The sequence below is a fragment of the Salmo salar genome, chromosome 12 (genome assembly GCF_965601325.2).
Source record: "Salmo salar chromosome 12, fSalSal1, whole genome shotgun sequence".
Taxonomy (NCBI): Eukaryota; Metazoa; Chordata; class Actinopteri; order Salmoniformes; family Salmonidae; genus Salmo; species Salmo salar.
The window spans coordinates 13,892,501-13,912,500 of NC_138302.1; the positions used below are offsets into that span (position 1 = coordinate 13,892,501).

The window sequence follows — 20,000 nt, forward strand, 5'->3', positions numbered from 1 at the left end:
GGTTTACTAACCAGAATGATAATATATTTTACCCCTCCCTCCCCCTGCCTCTCTCCTCCAGGTCCTCTCTCATCTCTAATGACTACAGTGAGGTCCTACACAGCCACCGTAGCGCTGACCCCAGTACGACCTTCAGCCTCCAATCCCATCGGGGTCATCAACCGGAGTCCGGACTTGCGGCCAATCACGGCCATGGTCCCGCTGACCCCACGCCCCCCCCACCGTGCCCCCATCGCCCCGGGGGGGTCCCAGGGGGGGCAGGTTGGGGTGTGTGAGGGGAGGGTGACCAGAGGGGTACAGTGGCCACCTACACCTAAAGGAGAGATGGTGGAGAGACCATGTCCCAAAGGATCACTGGGTGAGTGTGTGTGTGTGTGTGTGTGTGTGTGTGTGTGTGTGTGTGTGTGTGTGTGTGTGTGTGTGTGTGTGTGTGTCAGTGAAATGGTAGTCTAGTGAGAAAGGGGGGAGAGAGAGAGAGAGAGTGAGAGAGAAAGGAGGGTAGTGATACTGTAGAGTGAGAGCATGCTGAATGCAAATTAGGTTTTGATATCTGTCTCTCTCTCTCTTCCTCCCTTCCTCCACCCCTCTTTCCACTCCCCCCTCCATCCCTTTCTCCCACTCCCCCTCTCTCTCCACACCCTCCTCTCTCCCTCCCTCCATCCCTCCTCCCCCTCTCTTTCCCCCACCAGGTATAGCATCGTACAAGTGTGTGTTGTCCCCGGTAACCTGGAACTCCAGAGGGCCTGACCTCAGTAACTGTACCTCCCCCTGGGTCAGTCAGATAGCACAGAAGGTCAGTCACACACACAAACACAAGGAGGGAAAGACATGGACACACACACGCACACACACGGATGGACACGTGCGCGCACTCTTACGCAGGGACGCATGCATACTATATGCACACACACACACACACACACACACACACACACACACACACACACACACACACACACACACACACACACACACGTACACACATACAGACGCACACAGAAGGACATGGATGGAAACACACCCATACGCACGCGAAGACATACACACACAGGTCGTGAATGGACAGCACCACATAACTTTAACATGACTATATGTTCCTCCCTCTCCCTCCCTCCCCCTCTACCCTCTACCCTCCTCCCCCGTTCCCCCTCCCTCCCCTCCTCCCTTCTAGATAAAGAGTGGGGAGAATGCAGCTAACATCGCTGGTGAGTTAGTAAACCTGACGAGGGGGCGGGTCTACGCCGGTGATGTCAGCATGTCAGTCAAACTTCTAGAGCAGCTGTTGGACATCCTGGATTCTCAGCTTCAGGCCCTACGACCAGCCAACAAGGAGTCTGCTGCACGCAACTACAACAAGGTACACACACACTACAACAAGGTACACACACACTACAACAAGGTACACACACACTACAACAAGGTACACACTCTACAACAAGGTACACACACACTACAACAAGGTACACACACACTACAACAAGGTACACACACACTACAACAAGGTACACACACACACACACTACATCAAGGTACACACACACTACAACAAGGTACACACACACTACAACAAGGTACACACACACTACAACAAGGTACACACACACTACAACAAGGTACACACACACACACTACAACAAGGTACACACACTACAACAAGGTACACACACACACACACTACATCAAGGTACACACACACTACAACAAGGTACACACACACTACAACAAGGTACACACACACACACACACACACACACACACACTACAACAAGGTACACACACACACACTACAACAAGGTACACACACTACAACAAGGTACACACACACACACACTACATCAAGGTACACACACACTACAACAAGGTACACACACACTACAACAAGGTACACACACACACACACACACACACACACACACACTACAACAAGGTACACACACACACACACTACAACAAGGTCCACACACACGCAACTACAACAAGGTACACACACACACACACTACAACAAGGTACTCACACACACACACACACACACACACACACACACACTACAACAAGGTACACACACACACACACTACAAGGTACACACACACACACAGACTGTTGTAAGCATTTCACGGTAAGGTCTACACCTGTTGTCTTCTAGTGCATGTGACAAATAACATTTTATTTTATTTTATTTGTAGTAATTGTGTAACGTAAAGTGTGTTCCTGTCTACTTTAGTTGCAGAAGAGGGAACGCACCTGTAGAGCTTATGTCCAGGTAAACCACAACTCTCTACATTTAGTATATATTTACTATAGTATATTTACTATAGCATATTTAGTATAATATATTTAGTATAGTATCTTTAGTATGGTATATTCTGTATAGTATATTTAGTATAGTATCTTTAGTATAGTATTTTTAGTATAGTATATTTAGTATAGAATCTTTAGTATGGTATATTTTGTATAGTATATTTAGTATTGTATATTTAGTATTGTGTATTTAGTATAGTATATTTAGTACAGTATATTTAGTATAGTATCTTTACTATGGTATATTTTGTATAGTATATTTAGTATCGTTGTCACGAATTGCTAGGAGTGGTGGTAGGAGTCAGGTGCAGAGAGCAGAGGTAAGGAAATAATGATTTCTTTTTTCCGGTACAAAACGGTCAACGCCAACACAACAGGCGCGTGAACAAAATTACCAACCCAGTAATAACGGGCACAAAGTCCGGAAAGAAAATCAAGGCGAAATAGCCAGCACATCCAAAAAGCACACTGACATAAAATAATCCCGCACAAACCTGGGCGGGCTAAGCAGGCTTAAATAAACACAAATCAAGACACTCAAATAGGGAACAGGTGCAACCAATAAGACATACAAACAGAAAAGGAAAAAAGGATCAGCGGCAACTAGTAGGCCGGTGACGACGACCGCCGAGCACCGCCCGAGCAGGCAGGGGAGCCGCCTTCGGTGGGATACGTGACAGTACCCCCCTGACGCGCGGCTCCCGCAGCAAGCCGCCACCGGCCTCGAGGGCGACCCGGAGGACGAGGCGCAGGGCGATCCCCATGAAGGCGGTGGAAATCCCTCAGTAGTGAGGGGTCGAAAATGTCCTTCACTGGTACCCAGCACCTCTCCTCCACGCCGTACCCCTCCCAGTCGACGAGGTCCTGTAGGCCCCCCACCCGACGTCTGGAGTCCAGAATGGCGCGTATCGTATACGCCGGGGACCCCCCAATGTCCAGAGGGGGTGGAGGGACTACCCGGCACCTCACCTTCCTGCAGGGGACCAGCCACCACCGGCCCGAGGAGAGACACATGAAACGAGGGGTTAATACGGTAGTAAGATGGAAGTTGTAACCGTTAACACACCTCGTTTATCCTCCTCAGGACTTTAAACGGCCCTACACACTGTGGCCCCAGCTTCCGGCAGGGCAAGCGGAGGGGTAGGTTTCGAGCCGAGAGCCAGACTCGATCCCCTGGTGCAAACACAGGGGTCTCACTGCGGTGCTGGTCAGCGCTCTTCTTCTGCCGTCCACTCGCCTTTGTTAGTGCGTCTTGGACGGCTTTCCAAGTGTCCTTCGAGCGCTGCACCCACTCCTCCACCACAGGAGCCTTGGTCTGGCTCTGGTGCCATGGAGCCAGGACCGGCTGGTAGCCCAATACGCACTGAAACGGTGACATGTTAGTTGATGAGTGACGGAGGGAGTTTTGGGCTACCTCTGTCCATGGGACGTATCTCGCCCACTCCCTGGGCCGGTCCCGGCAATACGTCCATAGAAACCTACCCACCTCTTGGTTCACTCTCTCCACCTGCCCATTACTCTCGGGGTGGAAACCCGAGATCAGGCTGACCGAGACCACCAACCGTTCCATGAACGCCCTCCAAACTCTGGACGTGAACTGGGGACCCCGATCAGAAACTATGTCCTCGGGCACCCTGTAGTGCTGGAAGACATGGGTAAACAGGGCCTCCGCAGTCTGCAGAGCCGTAGGGAGACCGGGCAACGGGATGAGACGGCAGGACTTCGAGAACCGATCCACAACGACCAGGATTGTGGTGTTTCCCTGAGATATGGGAAGGTCGGTGAGAAAGTCCACTGACAAGTGCGACCACGGCCGCTGTGGAACGGGGAGGGGCTGTAATTTCCCTCTAGGCAGGTGTCGAGGAGCCTTGCTCTGAGCGCACACCGAGCAGGAGGAAACATAAAACCGCACGTCCTTTGCCAAGGTGGGCCACCAGTACTTTCCCCTCAGGCTCCGCACTGTCCTCTCGATCCCAGGGTGACCCGAAGAGGGGAGATTATGGGCCCATCGAATAAATCGATCACGGACACCAAGCGGCACGTACTGAACACCTGCTGGACACTGAGATGGTGCTGGTTCCAACCGTAAGGCCTGCTCGATCTCCGCGTCCACCTCCCATACCACCGGTGCTACCAAGCATGACGCTGGGAGGATGGGAGTTGGATCGATGGCCCTCTCCTCGGTGTCATATAGGCGGGACAGCGCGTTGGCCTTCGTGTTTAATGAACCTGGCCGATAGGAGATTGTGAACCAAAATCAGGTTAAGAACATGGCCCACCTGGCCTGACGCGGATTCAGTCTCCTAGCTGCCCGGATGTATTCGAGATTAAGGTGGTCAGTCCAGATGAGGAAAGGGTGCTTAGCCCCCTCAAGCAAGTGTCTCCACACTTTCAGAGCGTTGACTACAGCTAACAACTCCCGGTCCCCCACGTCATAGTTCTGCTCCGCCGGACCGAGCTTCCTAGAAAAGAAGGCGCAAGGGCGGAGTTTTGGTGGCGTGCCCGAGCGCTGTGATAGCACCGGCCCCCACCCCAGTCTCGGACGCGTCCACCTCCACTATGAATGCCAAAGAGGGGTCCGGATGAGCCAGCACGGGAGCGTCGGTAAACAGCTCCTTCAGACGACTGAAAGCTCTGTTCGCCTCTGCTGACCAGCGCAAGCGCGCCGGACCCCCCTTCAGCAGTGAGGTAATGGGAGCAGCCACCTGACCAAAGCCCCGGATAAACCTCCGGTAGTAATTGGCAAACCCTAAGAACCGCTGCACCTCCTTTACCGTGGTCGGAGTCGGCCAATTACGCACGGCCTTAACGCGGTCACACTCCATCACCACCCCCGAGGTGGAAATGCGATACCCCAGGAAGGAAACGGCTCGTTTGGAAAACACACATTTCTCAGCCTTAACGTGCAGGTCATGCTCCAGCAGTCGCCCAAGCACCTTGCGCACCAGGGATACATGCGCGTAGCGTGTGGCGGAATAGATCAGGATGTCATCAATATACACCACCACACCCTGCCCATGCAGGTCCCTGAGAATCTCGTCGACAAAGGATTGAAAAATGTCTGGAGCATTCTTTAACCCATACGGCATGACGAGGTACTCATAGTGGCCCGATGTGGTACTAAATGCGGTTTTCCACTCGTCTCCTCCCCGGATACGCACCAGATTGTACGCGCTCCTGAGATCCAGTTTCGTGAAAAAACGCGCTCCGTGAAATGATTCCACCGCCGTAGCGATGAGAGGTAGCGGGTAACTAAACCCCACTGTGATGGAATTTAGACCTCGATAATCAATGCACGGACGCAGACCTCCATATTTTTTCTTCACGAAAAAGAAACTCGAGACGGGTGACATGGAGGGCCGAATGTACCCCTGTCTCAGAGATTCCGTGACATATGTCTCCATAGCCAGCGTTTCCTCTTGTGACAATGAGTACACGTGACTCCTGGGAAGTGTAGCGTTTACCTGGAGGTTTATCGCGCAATCCCCTCGTCGATGAGGTGGTAATCGGGTTGCCCTCTTCTTACAGAAGGCGATAGCCAAATCAGCATATTCAGAGGGAATGTGCACAGTGGAAACCTGGTCTGGACACTCCACCGTCGTTGCACCGATGGAAACTCCTTTACACCTGCCTGAACACTCCTCTGACCACCCTCTGAGAGCCCCCTGTCTCCACGAAATATCAGGGTTGAGATTGGCCAGCCAGGGAATCCCCAGCACCACTGGAAACGCAGGCGAATCAATGAGGAAGAGACTAATCCGTTCCCCATGATCCCCCTGCGTTACCATGTCCAGTGGAAACGTGGCCTCCCTGACCAGCCCTGACCCTAATGGTTGGCTATCTAAGGAGTGCACGGGGAAAGGTTGGTCCAACGACACCAGAGGAATCCCTAGCCTTAATGCGAGCCCACGATCCATAAAATGTCCAGCTGCGCCTGAATCGACTAGCGCCTTATGCTGGAAAGATGGAGAAAACTCAGGGAAAGTTATAAGTACAAACATATGGCCAACAGGGAGCTCTGGGTGAGGTTGGTGCTTACTCACCTGGGGTGAACGAGGAGTGCTCTGCCTGCCATCCCGATTCCCAGAGGAGCTCCTCCAGCACCAGTCATAAGGATGGGAGCTGGAGGACCTGGAGGTGGAACCAACAGGGCCCGTTCTGGACGCCCGCGGGCAGCCAGCAGGTTGTCGAGACGAATGGACATGTCAATAAGTTCATCCAGTGAGAGGGTAGTGTCCCGACAGGCTAGCTCCCGGCGGACGTCCTCCCGGAGGCTGCAACGATAGTGGTCCATCAGGGCCCTGTCGTTCCACCCCGCCCCAGCAGCCAAGGTCCGGAACTCCAGAGCAAAGTCCTGTGCGCTCCTCGTCTCCTGCCGCAGGTGGAACAGCCGTTCACCCGCCGCCCGGCCTTCTGGTGTGTGGTCGAACACGGCCCGGAAACGGCGGGTGAACTCGGGGTAGTGATCCCTTGCCGAGTCTGGGCCATACCACACTGCGTTGGCCCACTCCAGGGCACGACCCATTAAGCAGGAGACGAGGACGCTCACGCTCTCCTCTCCCGAGGGAGTCGGACGAACGGTAGCCAGGTACAACTCCAGCTGTAGCAGGAACCCCTGGCACCCAGCCGCCGCTCCATCGTACTCCCTGGGGAGAGCCAGGCATAGGGCCCCGGATCCGGATGCCGGAGGAGGGGTAGTAGGTGGAGGGGGAAGAGGAGCTGGGGATGAGGTAGGGAGGCCACTCCTCTCCCATCGGTCCATCCTCTCCATCATCTGATCCATGGCTGAACCGATCCGGTGGAGAATGCTGGTATGATGGAGGACCCTTTCTTCCATCGATGGGAGAGGAGGCGCGGCTGCTCCTGCTGACTCCATAGCTGGTGCCGGATTCTGTCACGAATTGCTAGGAGTGGTGGTAGGAGTCAGGCGCAGAGAGCAGAGGTAAGGAAATAATGATTTCTTTTCTCCGGTACAAAACGGTAAACGCCAACACAACAGGCGCGTGAACAAAATTACCAACCCAGTAATAACGGGCACAAAGTCCGGAAAGAAAATCAAGGCGAAATAGCCAGCACATCCAAAAAGCACACTGACATAAAATAAACCCGCACAAACCTGGGCGGGCTAAGCAGGCTTAAATAAACACAAATCAAGACACTCAAATAGGGAACAGGTGCAACCAATAAGACATACAAACAGAAAAGGAAAAAAGGATCAGCGGCGACTAGTAGGCCGGCGACGACGACCGCCGAGCGCCGCCCGAGCAGGCAGGGGAGCCACCATCAGTGGGATACGTGACAATCGTATATTTAGTATAGTATATTTAGTATAGTTTATTTTAAGTATAGTATATTTAGTATACTATATTTAGTATTGTATATTAAGTATAGTATATGTAGTTTGTATATTTAGTATAGTATATTTAGTATTGTATATTTAGTATAGACTCTTTAGTATTGTATATTTAGTATAGTTTATTTAGTATAGTATATTTAGCATAGTATATTTAGTACAGTATATTTAGTATTGTAGTTTTAGTATCTTTAGTATAGCATATTTAGTATTGTATATTTAGTATAGTATATTTAGTATTCTATATTTAGGGTATTATCTTTAGCGTAGTATATTTAGTATTGTATATTTAGTATTGTATGTTTAGTATAGTATCTTTCGTATTGTATCTTTAGTATAGTATATTTAGTTTAGCATATTTAGTATTGTATATTTAGTATAGTATATTTAGTATTCTATTTTTAGGGTATTATCTTTAGTGTAGTATATTTAGTATTGTATATTTAGTATTGTATGTTTAGTATAGTATCTTTCGTATAGTATATTTAGTATAGTATATTTAGTATAGCATATTTAGTATTGTATATTTAGTATAGTATCTTTAGTATAGTATATTTAGAATGGTATCTTTAGTATTGTATATTTAGTCTAGTATATTTAGTATATGTGTGTGTGATATATCTCTGGTCCGGACAGGTGACTGGTTCATGAGGCTTTATATGATATAGTCTATACAGTACATAGTATATACATACAGTACCAGTCAAAAGTTTGGACCTTTGGACCTACTCATTCAAGGGTTTTTCTTTATTTGTACTATTTTCTACATTTTAGAATAATAGTCCAGACATCAGAACTATGAAATAACACATGTAGTAACCATAAAGAATATATATATATATATATATATATAGTGTGTGTGTGTGTGTCTCTGACAGGCGGTGGTTCAGGTAGTTGATAACCTGTTGGGTCCTGAAGCTCTAGTCTCCTGGGCTGATATGAGGACCACTGACCAATCACGCTCTGCCTCGCTGCTATTGGACGCCATGGAAAAAGGAGCCTTTCTATTGGCTAACAACATCTACGAGGGGCGGTTCAGCGACAGAGCGCCCAATGTCGGTAAGTTTGGCGTGTTTGTGTGTGTGTGTGTTTTAGCAATCTGTTCAGTTTGAAGTGTAAAAACTTCCCTCTCTGTTTCTCTTTCACGTGTGTGCGCGTGCGTCTGTGTGTGTGTGCGTGCGTGTGTGTGTGTGTGTGGGTGTGTAGATCTGGAGGTGTATGTATTGAACACAGAGGCAGACCTACAGGACCTGACGTTCCCTCACTCCTATGACAGTGACAGTGTTCTACAGCTCTCAACTGCTACTCTACAGCAGTACAGCAGCAATGGTCAGTCACACGCACACGCACACACACAAACACACACGCGCAAACACACGTGCACAGACACGCACACACACACACACAAACAGACACACACACACACAATGGATCTATCTCTCCACCTCTCATCCATCACTAGGAAGGTGAAGATAGTTCTATCTCTCCTCCTCTCTCCATCTCTAGGTCAGGTGAAGATAGTTCTATCTCTCCCCCTCTCTCCATCTCTAGGTCAGGTGAAGATAGTTCTCTCCTCCTCTCTCCATCTCTAGGTCAGGTGAAGATAGTTCTCTCCTCCTCTCTCCATCTCTAGGTCAGGTGAAAATAGTTCTCTCCTCCTCTCTCCATCTCTAGGCCAGGTGAAGATAGTTCTATCTCTCCTCCTCTCTCCATCTCCAGGTCAGGTGAAGATAGTTCTCTCCTCCTCTCTCCATCTCTAGGCCAGGTGAAGATAGTTCTCTCCTCCTCTCTCCATCTCTAGGTCAGGTGAAGATAGTTCTCTCCTCCTCTCTCCATCTCTAGGTCAGGTGAAAATAGTTCTCTCCTCCTCTCTCCATCTCTAGGCCAGGTGAAGATAGTTCTATCTCTCCTCCTCTCTCCATCTCCAGGTCAGGTGAAGATAGTTGTCTCCTCCTCTCTCCATCTCTAGGCCAGGTGAAGATAGTTCTATCTCACCTCCTCTCTCCATCTCTAGGCCATGTGAAGATAGTTCCAGCTCTCCTCCTCTCTCCATCTCTAGGTCAGGTGAAGATAGTTCTCTCCTCCTCTCTCCATCTCTAGGTCAGGTGAAGATAGTTCTATCTCTCCTCCTCTCTCCATCTCTAGGTCAGGTGAAGATAGTTCTCTCCTCTCTCCATTTCTAGGTCAGGTGAAGATAGTTCTCTCCTCCTCTCTCCATCTCTAGGTCAGGTGAAGATAGTTCTATCTCTCCTCCTCTCTCCATCTCTAGGCCAGGTGAAAATAGTTCTATCTCTCCTCCTCTCTCCATCTCTAGGCCAGGTGAAGATAGTTCTCTCCTCCTCTCTCCATCTCTAGGTCAGGTGAAGATAGTTCTATCTCTCCACCTCTCTCCATCTCTAGGTCAGGTGAAGATAGTTCTATCTCTCCTCCTCTCCATCTCTAGGTCAGGTGAAGATAGTTCTCTCCTCCTCTCTCCATCTCTAGGCCAGGTGAAGATAGTTCTCTCCTCCTCTCTCCATCTCTAGGCCAGGTGAAGATAGTTCTCTCCTCCTCTCTCCATCTCTAGGTCAGGTGAAGATAGTTCTATATCTCCACCTCTCTCCATCTCTAGGTCAGGTGAAGATAGTTCTCTCCTCCTCTCTCCATCTCTAGGTCAGGTGAAGATAGTTCTATCTCTCCTCCTCTCTCCATCTCTAGGTCAGGTGAAGATAGTTCTCTCCTCCTCTCTCCATCTCTAGGTCAGGTGAAGATTGTTCTCTCCTCCTCTCTCCATCTCTAGGCCAGGTGAAGATAGTTCTATCTCTCCTCCTCTCTCCATCTCTAGGTCAGGTGAAGATAGTTCTATCTCTCCTCTCTCCATCTCTAGGTCAGGTGAAGATTGTTCTCTCCTCCTCTCTCCATCTCTAGGCCAGGTGAAGATAGTTCTATCTCTCCTCCTCTCTCCATCTCTAGGTCAGGTGAAGATAGAACTATCTCTCCTCCTCTCTCCATCTCTAGGCCAGGTGAAAATAGTTCTATCTCCTCCTCTCTCCATCTCTAGGCCAGGTGAAGATAATTCTCTCCTCCTCTCTCCATCTCTAAGTCAGGTGAAGATAGTTCTATCTCTCCTCCTCTCCATCTCTAGGTCAGGTGAAGATAGTTCTCTCCTCTTCTCTCCATCTCTAGGTCAGGTGAAGATAGTTCTCTCCTCCTCTCTCCATCTCTAGGTCAGGTGAAGATAGTTCTCTCCTCCTCTCTCCATCTCTAGGTCAGGTGAAGATAGTTCTCTCCTCCTCTCTCCATCTCTAGGTCAGGTGAAGATAGTTCTCTCCTCCTCTCTCCATCTCTAGGTCAGGTGAAGATAGTTCTCTCCTCCTCTCTCCATCTCTAGGCCAGGTGAAGATAGTTCTATCTCTCCTCCTCTCTCCATCTCTAGGTCAGGTGAAGATAGTTCTCTCCTCCTCTCTCCATCTCTAGGTCAGGTGAAGGTAGTTCTCTCCTCCTCTCTCCATCTCTAGGTCAGGCGTGATAGTTCTCTCCTCCTCTCTCCATCTCTAGGTCAGGTGAAGATAGTTCTCTCCTCCTCTCTCCATCTCTAGGTCAGGTGAAGATAGTTCTATCTCTCCTCCTCTCTCCATCTCTAGGTCAGGTGAAGATAGTTCTCTCCTCCTCTCTCCATCTCTAGGTCAGGTGAAAATAGTTCTCTCCTCCTCTCTCCATCTCTAGGCCAGGTGAAGATAGTTCTATCTCTCCTCCTCTCTCCATCTCTAGGTCAGGTGAAGATAGTTCTCTCCTCCTCTCTCCATCTCTAGGCCAGGTGAAGATAGTTCTATCTCTCCTCCTTTCTCCATCTCTAGGCCAGGTGAATATAGTTCTATCTCTCCTCCTCTCTCCATCTCTAGGTCAGGTGAAGATAGTTCTCTCCTCCTCTCTCCATCTCTAGGTCAGGTGAAGATAGTTCTATCTCTCCTCCTCTCTCCATCTCTAGGTCAGGTGAAGATAGTTCTCTCCTCTCTCCATCTCTAGGTCAGGTAAAGATAGTTGTCTCCTCCTCACTCCATCTCTAGGTCAGGTGAAGATAGTTCTCTCCTCCTCTCTCCATCTCTAGGCCAGGTGAAGATAGTTCTATCTCTCCTCCTCTCTCCATCTCTAGGTCAGGTGAAGATAGTTCTATCTCTCCTCCTCTCTCCATCTCTAGGCCAGGTGAAGATAGTTCTATCTCTCCTCCTCTCTCCATCTCTAGGCCAGGTGAAGATAGTTCTCTCCTCCTCTCTCCATCTCTAGGTCAGGTGAAGATAGTTCTATCTCTCCACCTCTCTCCATCTCTAGGTCAGGTGAAGATAGTTCTCTCCTCCTCTCTCCATCTCTAGGTCAGGTGAAGATAGTTCTATCTCTCCTCCTCTCTCCATCTCTAGGTCAGGTGAAGATAGTTCTCTCCTCCTCTCTCCATCTCTAGGTCAGGTGAAAATAGTTCTCTCCTCCTCTCTCCATCTCTAGGCCAGGTGAAGATAGTTCTATCTCTCCTCCTCTCTCCATCTCTAGGTCAGGTGAAGATAGTTCTCTCCTCCTCTCTCCATCTCTAGGCCAGGTGAAGATAGTTCTATCTCTCCTCCTCTCTCCATCTCTAGGCCAGGTGAATATAGTTCTATCTCTCCTCCTCTCTCCATCTCTAGGTCAGGTGAAGATAGTTCTCTCCTCCTCTCTCCATCTCTAGGTCAGGTGAAGATAGTTCTATCTCTCCTCCTCTCTCCATCTCTAGGTCAGGTGAAGATAGTTCTCTCCTCTCTCCATCTCTAGGTCAGGTAAAGATAGTTGTCTCCTCCTCACTCCATCTCTAGGTCAGGTGAAGATAGTTCTCTCCTCCTCTCTCCATCTCTAGGCCAGGTGAAGATAGTTCTATCTCTCCTCCTCTCTCCATCTCTAGGTCAGGTGAAGATAGTTCTATCTCTCCTCCTCTCTCCATCTCTAGGCCAGGTGAAGATAGTTCTATCTCTCCTCCTCTCTCCATCTCTAGGCCAGGTGAAGATAGTTCTCTCCTCCTCTCTCCATCTCTAGGTCAGGTGAAGATAGTTCTATCTCTCCACCTCTCTCCATCTCTAGGTCAGCTGAAGATAGTTCTATCTCTCCTCCTCTCCATCTCTAGGTCAGGTGAAGATAGTTCTCTCCTCCTCTCTCCATCTCTAGGCCAGGTGAAGATAGTTCTCTCCTCCTCTCTCTATCTCTAGGTCAGGTGAAGATAGTTCTATATCTCCACCTCTCTCCATCTCTAGGTCAGGTGAAAATAGTTCTATCTCTCCTCCTCTCCATCTCTAGGTCAGGTGAAGATAGTTCTCTCCTCCTCTCTCCATCTCTAGGTCAGGTGAAGATAGTTCTCTCCTCCTCTCTCCATCTCTAGGTCAGGTGAAGATAGTTCTCTCCTCCTCTCTCCATCTCTAGGTCAGGTGAAGATAGTTCTCTCCTCCTCTCTCCATCTCTAGGTCAGGTGAAGATAGTTCTATCTCTCCTCCTCTCTCCATCTCTAGGTCAGGTGAAGATAGTTCTCTCCTCTCTCCATCTCTAGGTCAGGTAAAGATAGTTGTCTCCTCCTCACTCCATCTCTAGGTCAGGTGAAGATAGTTCTCTCCTCCTCTCTCCATCTCTAGGTCAGGTGAAGATAGTTCTATCTCTCCCCCTCTCTCCATCTCTAGGTCAGGTGAAGATAGTTCTCTCCTCCTCTCTCCATCTCTAGGTCAGGTGAAGATAGTTCTCTCCTCCTCTCTCCATCTCTAGGTCAGGTGAAAATAGTTCTCTCCTCCTCTCTCCATCTCTAGGCCAGGTGAAGATAGTTCTATCTCTCCTCCTCTCTCCATCTCCAGGTCAGGTGAAGATAGTTCTCTCCTCCTCTCTCCATCTCTAGGCCAGGTGAAGATAGTTCTCTCCTCCTCTCTCCATCTCTAGGTCAGGTGAAGATAGTTCTCTCCTCCTCTCTCCATCTCTAGGTCAGGTGAAAATAGTTCTCTCCTCCTCTCTCCATCTCTAGGCCAGGTGAAGATAGTTCTATCTCTCCTCCTCTCTCCATCTCCAGGTCAGGTGAAGATAGTTGTCTCCTCCTCTCTCCATCTCTAGGCCAGGTGAAGATAGTTCTATCTCACCTCCTCTCTCCATCTCTAGGCCATGTGAAGATAGTTCCAGCTCTCCTCCTCTCTCCATCTCTAGGTCAGGTGAAGATAGTTCTCTCCTCCTCTCTCCATCTCTAGGTCAGGTGAAGATAGTTCTATCTCTCCTCCTCTCTCCATCTCTAGGTCAGGTGAAGATAGTTCTCTCCTCTCTCCATTTCTAGGTCAGGTGAAGATAGTTCTCTCCTCCTCTCTCCATCTCTAGGTCAGGTGAAGATAGTTCTATCTCTCCTCCTCTCTCCATCTCTAGGCCAGGTGAAAATAGTTCTATCTCTCCTCCTCTCTCCATCTCTAGGCCAGGTGAAGATAGTTCTCTCCTCCTCTCTCCATCTCTAGGTCAGGTGAAGATAGTTCTATCTCTCCACCTCTCTCCATCTCTAGGTCAGGTGAAGATAGTTCTATCTCTCCTCCTCTCCATCTCTAGGTCAGGTGAAGATAGTTCTCTCCTCCTCTCTCCATCTCTAGGCCAGGTGAAGATAGTTCTCTCCTCCTCTCTCCATCTCTAGGCCAGGTGAAGATAGTTCTCTCCTCCTCTCTCCATCTCTAGGTCAGGTGAAGATAGTTCTATATCTCCACCTCTCTCCATCTCTAGGTCAGGTGAAGATAGTTCTCTCCTCCTCTCTCCATCTCTAGGTCAGGTGAAGATAGTTCTATCTCTCCTCCTCTCTCCATCTCTAGGTCAGGTGAAGATAGTTCTCTCCTCCTCTCTCCATCTCTAGGTCAGGTGAAGATTGTTCTCTCCTCCTCTCTCCATCTCTAGGCCAGGTGAAGATAGTTCTATCTCTCCTCCTCTCTCCATCTCTAGGTCAGGTGAAGATAGTTCTATCTCTCCTCTCTCCATCTCTAGGTCAGGTGAAGATTGTTCTCTCCTCCTCTCTCCATCTCTAGGCCAGGTGAAGATAGTTCTATCTCTCCTCCTCTCTCCATCTCTAGGTCAGGTGAAGATAGAACTATCTCTCCTCCTCTCTCCATCTCTAGGCCAGGTGAAAATAGTTCTATCTCCTCCTCTCTCCATCTCTAGGCCAGGTGAAGATAATTCTCTCCTCCTCTCTCCATCTCTAAGTCAGGTGAAGATAGTTCTATCTCTCCTCCTCTCCATCTCTAGGTCAGGTGAAGATAGTTCTCTCCTCTTCTCTCCATCTCTAGGTCAGGTGAAGATAGTTCTCTCCTCCTCTCTCCATCTCTAGGTCAGGTGAAGATAGTTCTCTCCTCCTCTCTCCATCTCTAGGTCAGGTGAAGATAGTTCTCTCCTCCTCTCTCCATCTCTAGGTCAGGTGAAGATAGTTCTCTCCTCCTCTCTCCATCTCTAGGTCAGGTGAAGATAGTTCTCTCCTCCTCTCTCCATCTCTAGGCCAGGTGAAGATAGTTCTATCTCTCCTCCTCTCTCCATCTCTAGGTCAGGTGAAGATAGTTCTCTCCTCCTCTCTCCATCTCTAGGTCAGGTGAAGGTAGTTCTCTCCTCCTCTCTCCATCTCTAGGTCAGGCGTGATAGTTCTCTCCTCCTCTCTCCATCTCTAGGTCAGGTGAAGATAGTTCTCTCCTCCTCTCTCCATCTCTAGGTCAGGTGAAGATAGTTCTATCTCTCCTCCTCTCTCCATCTCTAGGTCAGGTGAAGATAGTTCTCTCCTCCTCTCTCCATCTCTAGGTCAGGTGAAAATAGTTCTCTCCTCCTCTCTCCATCTCTAGGCCAGGTGAAGATAGTTCTATCTCTCCTCCTCTCTCCATCTCTAGGTCAGGTGAAGATAGTTCTCTCCTCCTCTCTCCATCTCTAGGCCAGGTGAAGATAGTTCTATCTCTCCTCCTTTCTCCATCTCTAGGCCAGGTGAATATAGTTCTATCTCTCCTCCTCTCTCCATCTCTAGGTCAGGTGAAGATAGTTCTCTCCTCCTCTCTCCATCTCTAGGTCAGGTGAAGATAGTTCTATCTCTCCTCCTCTCTCCATCTCTAGGTCAGGTGAAGATAGTTCTCTCCTCTCTCCATCTCTAGGTCAGGTAAAGATAGTTGTCTCCTCCTCACTCCATCTCTAGGTCAGGTGAAGATAGTTCTCTCCTCCTCTCTCCATCTCTAGGCCAGGTGAAGATAGTTCTATCTCTCCTCCTCTCTCCATCTCTAGGTCAGGTGAAGATAGTTCTATCTCTCCTCCTCTCTCCATCTCTAGGCCAGGTGAAGATAGTTCTATCTCTCCTCCTCTCTCCATCTCTAGGCCAGGTGAAGATAGTTCTCTCCTCCTCTCTCCATCTCTAGGTCAGGTGAAGATAGTTCTATCTCTCCACCTCTCTCCATCTCTAGGTCAGGTGAAGATAGTTCTCTCCTCCTCTCTCCATCTCTAGGTCAGGTGAAGATAGTTCTATCTCTCCTCCTCTCTCCATCTCTAGGTCAGGTGAAGATAGTTCTCTCCTCCTCTCTCCATCTCTAGGTCAGGTGAAAATAGTTCTCTCCTCCTCTCTCCATCTCTAGGCCAGGTGAAGATAGTTCTATCTCTCCTCCTCTCTCCATCTCTAGGTCAGGTGAAGATAGTTCTCTCCTCCTCTCTCCATCTCTAGGCCAGGTGAAGATAGTTCTATCTCTCCTCCTCTCTCCATCTCTAGGCCAGGTGAATATAGTTCTATCTCTCCTCCTCTCTCCATCTCTAGGTCAGGTGAAGATAGTTCTCTCCTCCTCTCTCCATCTCTAGGTCAGGTGAAGATAGTTCTATCTCTCCTCCTCTCTCCATCTCTAGGTCAGGTGAAGATAGTTCTCTCCTCTCTCCATCTCTAGGTCAGGTAAAGATAGTTGTCTCCTCCTCACTCCATCTCTAGGTCAGGTGAAGATAGTTCTCTCCTCCTCTCTCCATCTCTAGGCCAGGTGAAGATAGTTCTATCTCTCCTCCTCTCTCCATCTCTAGGTCAGGTGAAGATAGTTCTATCTCTCCTCCTCTCTCCATCTCTAGGCCAGGTGAAGATAGTTCTATCTCTCCTCCTCTCTCCATCTCTAGGCCAGGTGAAGATAGTTCTCTCCTCCTCTCTCCATCTCTAGGTCAGGTGAAGATAGTTCTATCTCTCCACCTCTCTCCATCTCTAGGTCAGCTGAAGATAGTTCTATCTCTCCTCCTCTCCATCTCTAGGTCAGGTGAAGATAGTTCTCTCCTCCTCTCTCCATCTCTAGGCCAGGTGAAGATAGTTCTCTCCTCCTCTCTCTATCTCTAGGTCAGGTGAAGATAGTTCTATATCTCCACCTCTCTCCATCTCTAGGTCAGGTGAAAATAGTTCTATCTCTCCTCCTCTCCATCTCTAGGTCAGGTGAAGATAGTTCTCTCCTCCTCTCTCCATCTCTAGGTCAGGTGAAGATAGTTCTCTCCTCCTCTCTCCATCTCTAGGTCAGGTGAAGATAGTTCTCTCCTCCTCTCTCCATCTCTAGGTCAGGTGAAGATAGTTCTCTCCTCCTCTCTCCATCTCTAGGTCAGGTGAAGATAGTTCTATCTCTCCTCCTCTCTCCATCTCTAGGTCAGGTGAAGATAGTTCTCTCCTCTCTCCATCTCTAGGTCAGGTAAAGATAGTTGTCTCCTCCTCACTCCATCTCTAGGTCAGGTGAAGATAGTTCTCTCCTCCTCTCTCCATCTCTAGGCCAGGTGAAGATAGTTCTATCTCTCCTCCTCTCTCCATCTCTAGGTCAGGTGAAGATAGTTCTATCTCTCCTCCTCTCTCCATCTCTAGGCCAGGTGAAGATAGTTCTATCTCTCCTCCTCTCTCCATCTCTAGGCCAGGTGAAGATAGTTCTCTCCTCCTCTCTCCATCTCTAGGTCAGGTGAAGATAGTTCTATCTCTCCACCTCTCTCCATCTCTAGGTCAGCTGAAGATAGTTCTATCTCTCCTCCTCTCCATCTCTAGGTCAGGTGAAGATAGTTCTCTCCTCCTCTCTCCATCTCTAGGCCAGGTGAAGATAGTTCTCTCCTCCTCTCTCTATCTCTAGGTCAGGTGAAGATAGTTCTATATCTCCACCTCTCTCCATCTCTAGGTCAGGTGAAGATAGTTCTATCTCTCCTCCTCTCCATCTCTAGGTCAGGTGAAGATAGTTCTCTCCTCCTCTCTCCATCTCTAGGTCAGGTGAAGATAGTTCTCTCCTCCTCTCTCCATCTCTAGGTCAGGTGAAGATAGTTCTCTCCTCCTCTCTCCATCTCTAGGTCAGGTGAAGATAGTTCTCTCCTCCTCTCTCCATCTCTAGGTCAGGTGAAGATAGTTCTCTCCTCCTCTCTCCATCTCTAGGCCAGGTGAAGGTAGTTCTATCTCTCCTCCTCTCTCCATCTCTAGGTCAGGTGAAGATAGTTCTCTCCTCCTCTCTCCATCTCTAGGTCAGGTGAAGATAGTTCTCTCCTCCTCTCTCCATGTCTAGGTCAGGTGAAGATAGTTCTCTCCTCCTCTCTCCATCTCTAGGTCAGGTGAAGATAGTTCTATCTCTCCTCCTCTCTCCATCTCTAGGCCAGGTGAAGATAGTTCTATCTCTCCTCCTCTCTCCATCTCTAGGTCAGGTGAAGATAGTTCTGTCTCTCCTCCTCTCCATCTCTAGGTCAGGTGAAGATAGTTCTCTCCTCCTCGCTCCATCTCTAGGTCAGGTGAAGATAGTTCTCTCCTCCTCTCTCCATCTCTAGGTCAGGTGAAGATAGTTCTCTCCTCCTCTCTCCATCTCTAGGTCAGGTGAAGATAGTTCTCTCCTCCTCTCTCCATCTCTAGGTCAGGTGAAGATAGTTCTATCTCTCCTCCTCTCTCCATCTCTAGGTCAGGTGAAGATAGTTCTCTCCTCTCTCCATCTCTAGGTCAGGTAAAGATAGTTGTCTCCTCCTCACTCCATCTCTAGGTCAGGTGAAGATAGTTCTCTCCTCCTCTCTCCATCTCTAGGCCAGGTGAAGATAGTTCTATCTCTCCTCCTCTCTCCATCTCTAGGTCAGGTGAAGATAGTTCTATCTCTCCTCCTCTCTCCATCTCTAGGCCAGGTGAAGATAGTTCTATCTCTCCTCCTCTCTCCATCTCTAGGCCAGGTGAAGATAGTTCTCTCCTCCTCTCTCCATCTCTAGGTCAGGTGAAGATAGTTCTATCTCTCCACCTCTCTCCATCTCTAGGTCAGCTGAAGATAGTTCTATCTCTCCTCCTCTCCATCTCTAGGTCAGGTGAAGATAGTTCTCTCCTCCGCTCTCCATCTCTAGGCCAGGTGAAGATAGTTCTCTCCTCCTCTCTCTATCTCTAGGTCAGGTGAAGATAGTTCTATATCTCCACCTCTCTCCATCCCTAGGTCAGGTGAAGATAGTTCTATCTCTCCTCCTCTCCATCTCTAGGTCAGGTGAAGATAGTTCTCTCCTCCTCTCTCCATCTCTAGGTCAGGTGAAGATAGTTCTCTCCTCCTCTCTCCATCTCTAGGTCAGGTGAAGATAGTTCTCTCCTCCTCTCTCCATCTCTAGGTCAGGTGAAGATAGTTCTCTCCTCCTCTCTCCATCTCTAGGTCAGGTGAAGATAGTTCTCTCCTCCTCTCTCCATCTCTAGGCCAGGTGAAGGTAGTTCTATCTCTCCTCCTCTCTCCATCTCTAGGCCAGGTGAAGGTAGTTCTATCTCTCCTCCTCTCTCCATCTCTAGGTCAGGTGAAGATAGTTCTCTCCTCCTCTCTCCATCTCTAGGTCAGATGAAGATAGTTCTCTCCTCCTCTCTCCATCTCTAGGTCAGGTGAAGATAGTTCTCTCCTCCTCTCTCCATCTCTAGGTCAGGTGAAGATAGTTCTCTCCTCCTCTCTCCATCTCTAGGTCAGGTGAAGATAGTTCTATCTCTCCTCCTCTCTCCATCTCTAGGCCAGGTGAAGATAGTTCTATCTCTCCTCCTCTCTCCATCTCTAGGCCAGGTGAAGATAGTTCTCTCCTCCTCTCTCCATCTCTAGGTCAGGTGAAGATAGTTCTGTCTCTCCTCCTCTCTCCATCTCTAGGCCAGGTGAAGATAGTTCTATCTCTCCTCCTCTCTCCATCTCTAGGTCAGGTGAAGATAGTTCTCTCCTCCTCTCTCCATCTCTAGGTCAGGTGAAGATAGTTCTCTCTCCATCTCTAGGTCAGGTGAAGATAGTTCTATCTCTCCTCCTCTCTCCATCTCTAGGTCAGGTGAAGATAGTTCTCTCCTCTCTCCATCTCTAGGTCAGGTAAAGATAGTTGTCTCCTCCTCACTCCATCTCTAGGTCAGGTGAAGATAGTTCTCTCCTCCTCTC

General features: G+C 49.0%; 1 protein-coding gene across 1 annotated transcript in view; it reads left to right on the plus strand.

The window, feature by feature from the left end:
- Window positions 1–20,000, plus strand: part of LOC106592948 (adhesion G protein-coupled receptor L1) — a gene marked incomplete at its 5' end in the record, with an annotated part of 36,686 nt that overhangs the window by 12,117 nt on the left and 4,569 nt on the right. The window contains 6 exons of the mRNA XM_082958408.1: window positions 62–358; window positions 690–793; window positions 1,172–1,357; window positions 2,224–2,262; window positions 8,532–8,712; window positions 8,860–8,982. Coding sequence (XP_082814534.1) covers window positions 62–358; window positions 690–793; window positions 1,172–1,357; window positions 2,224–2,262; window positions 8,532–8,712; window positions 8,860–8,982 — 930 coding nt within the window. The remainder of the gene's footprint in view (window positions 1–61; window positions 359–689; window positions 794–1,171; window positions 1,358–2,223; window positions 2,263–8,531; window positions 8,713–8,859; window positions 8,983–20,000) is intronic.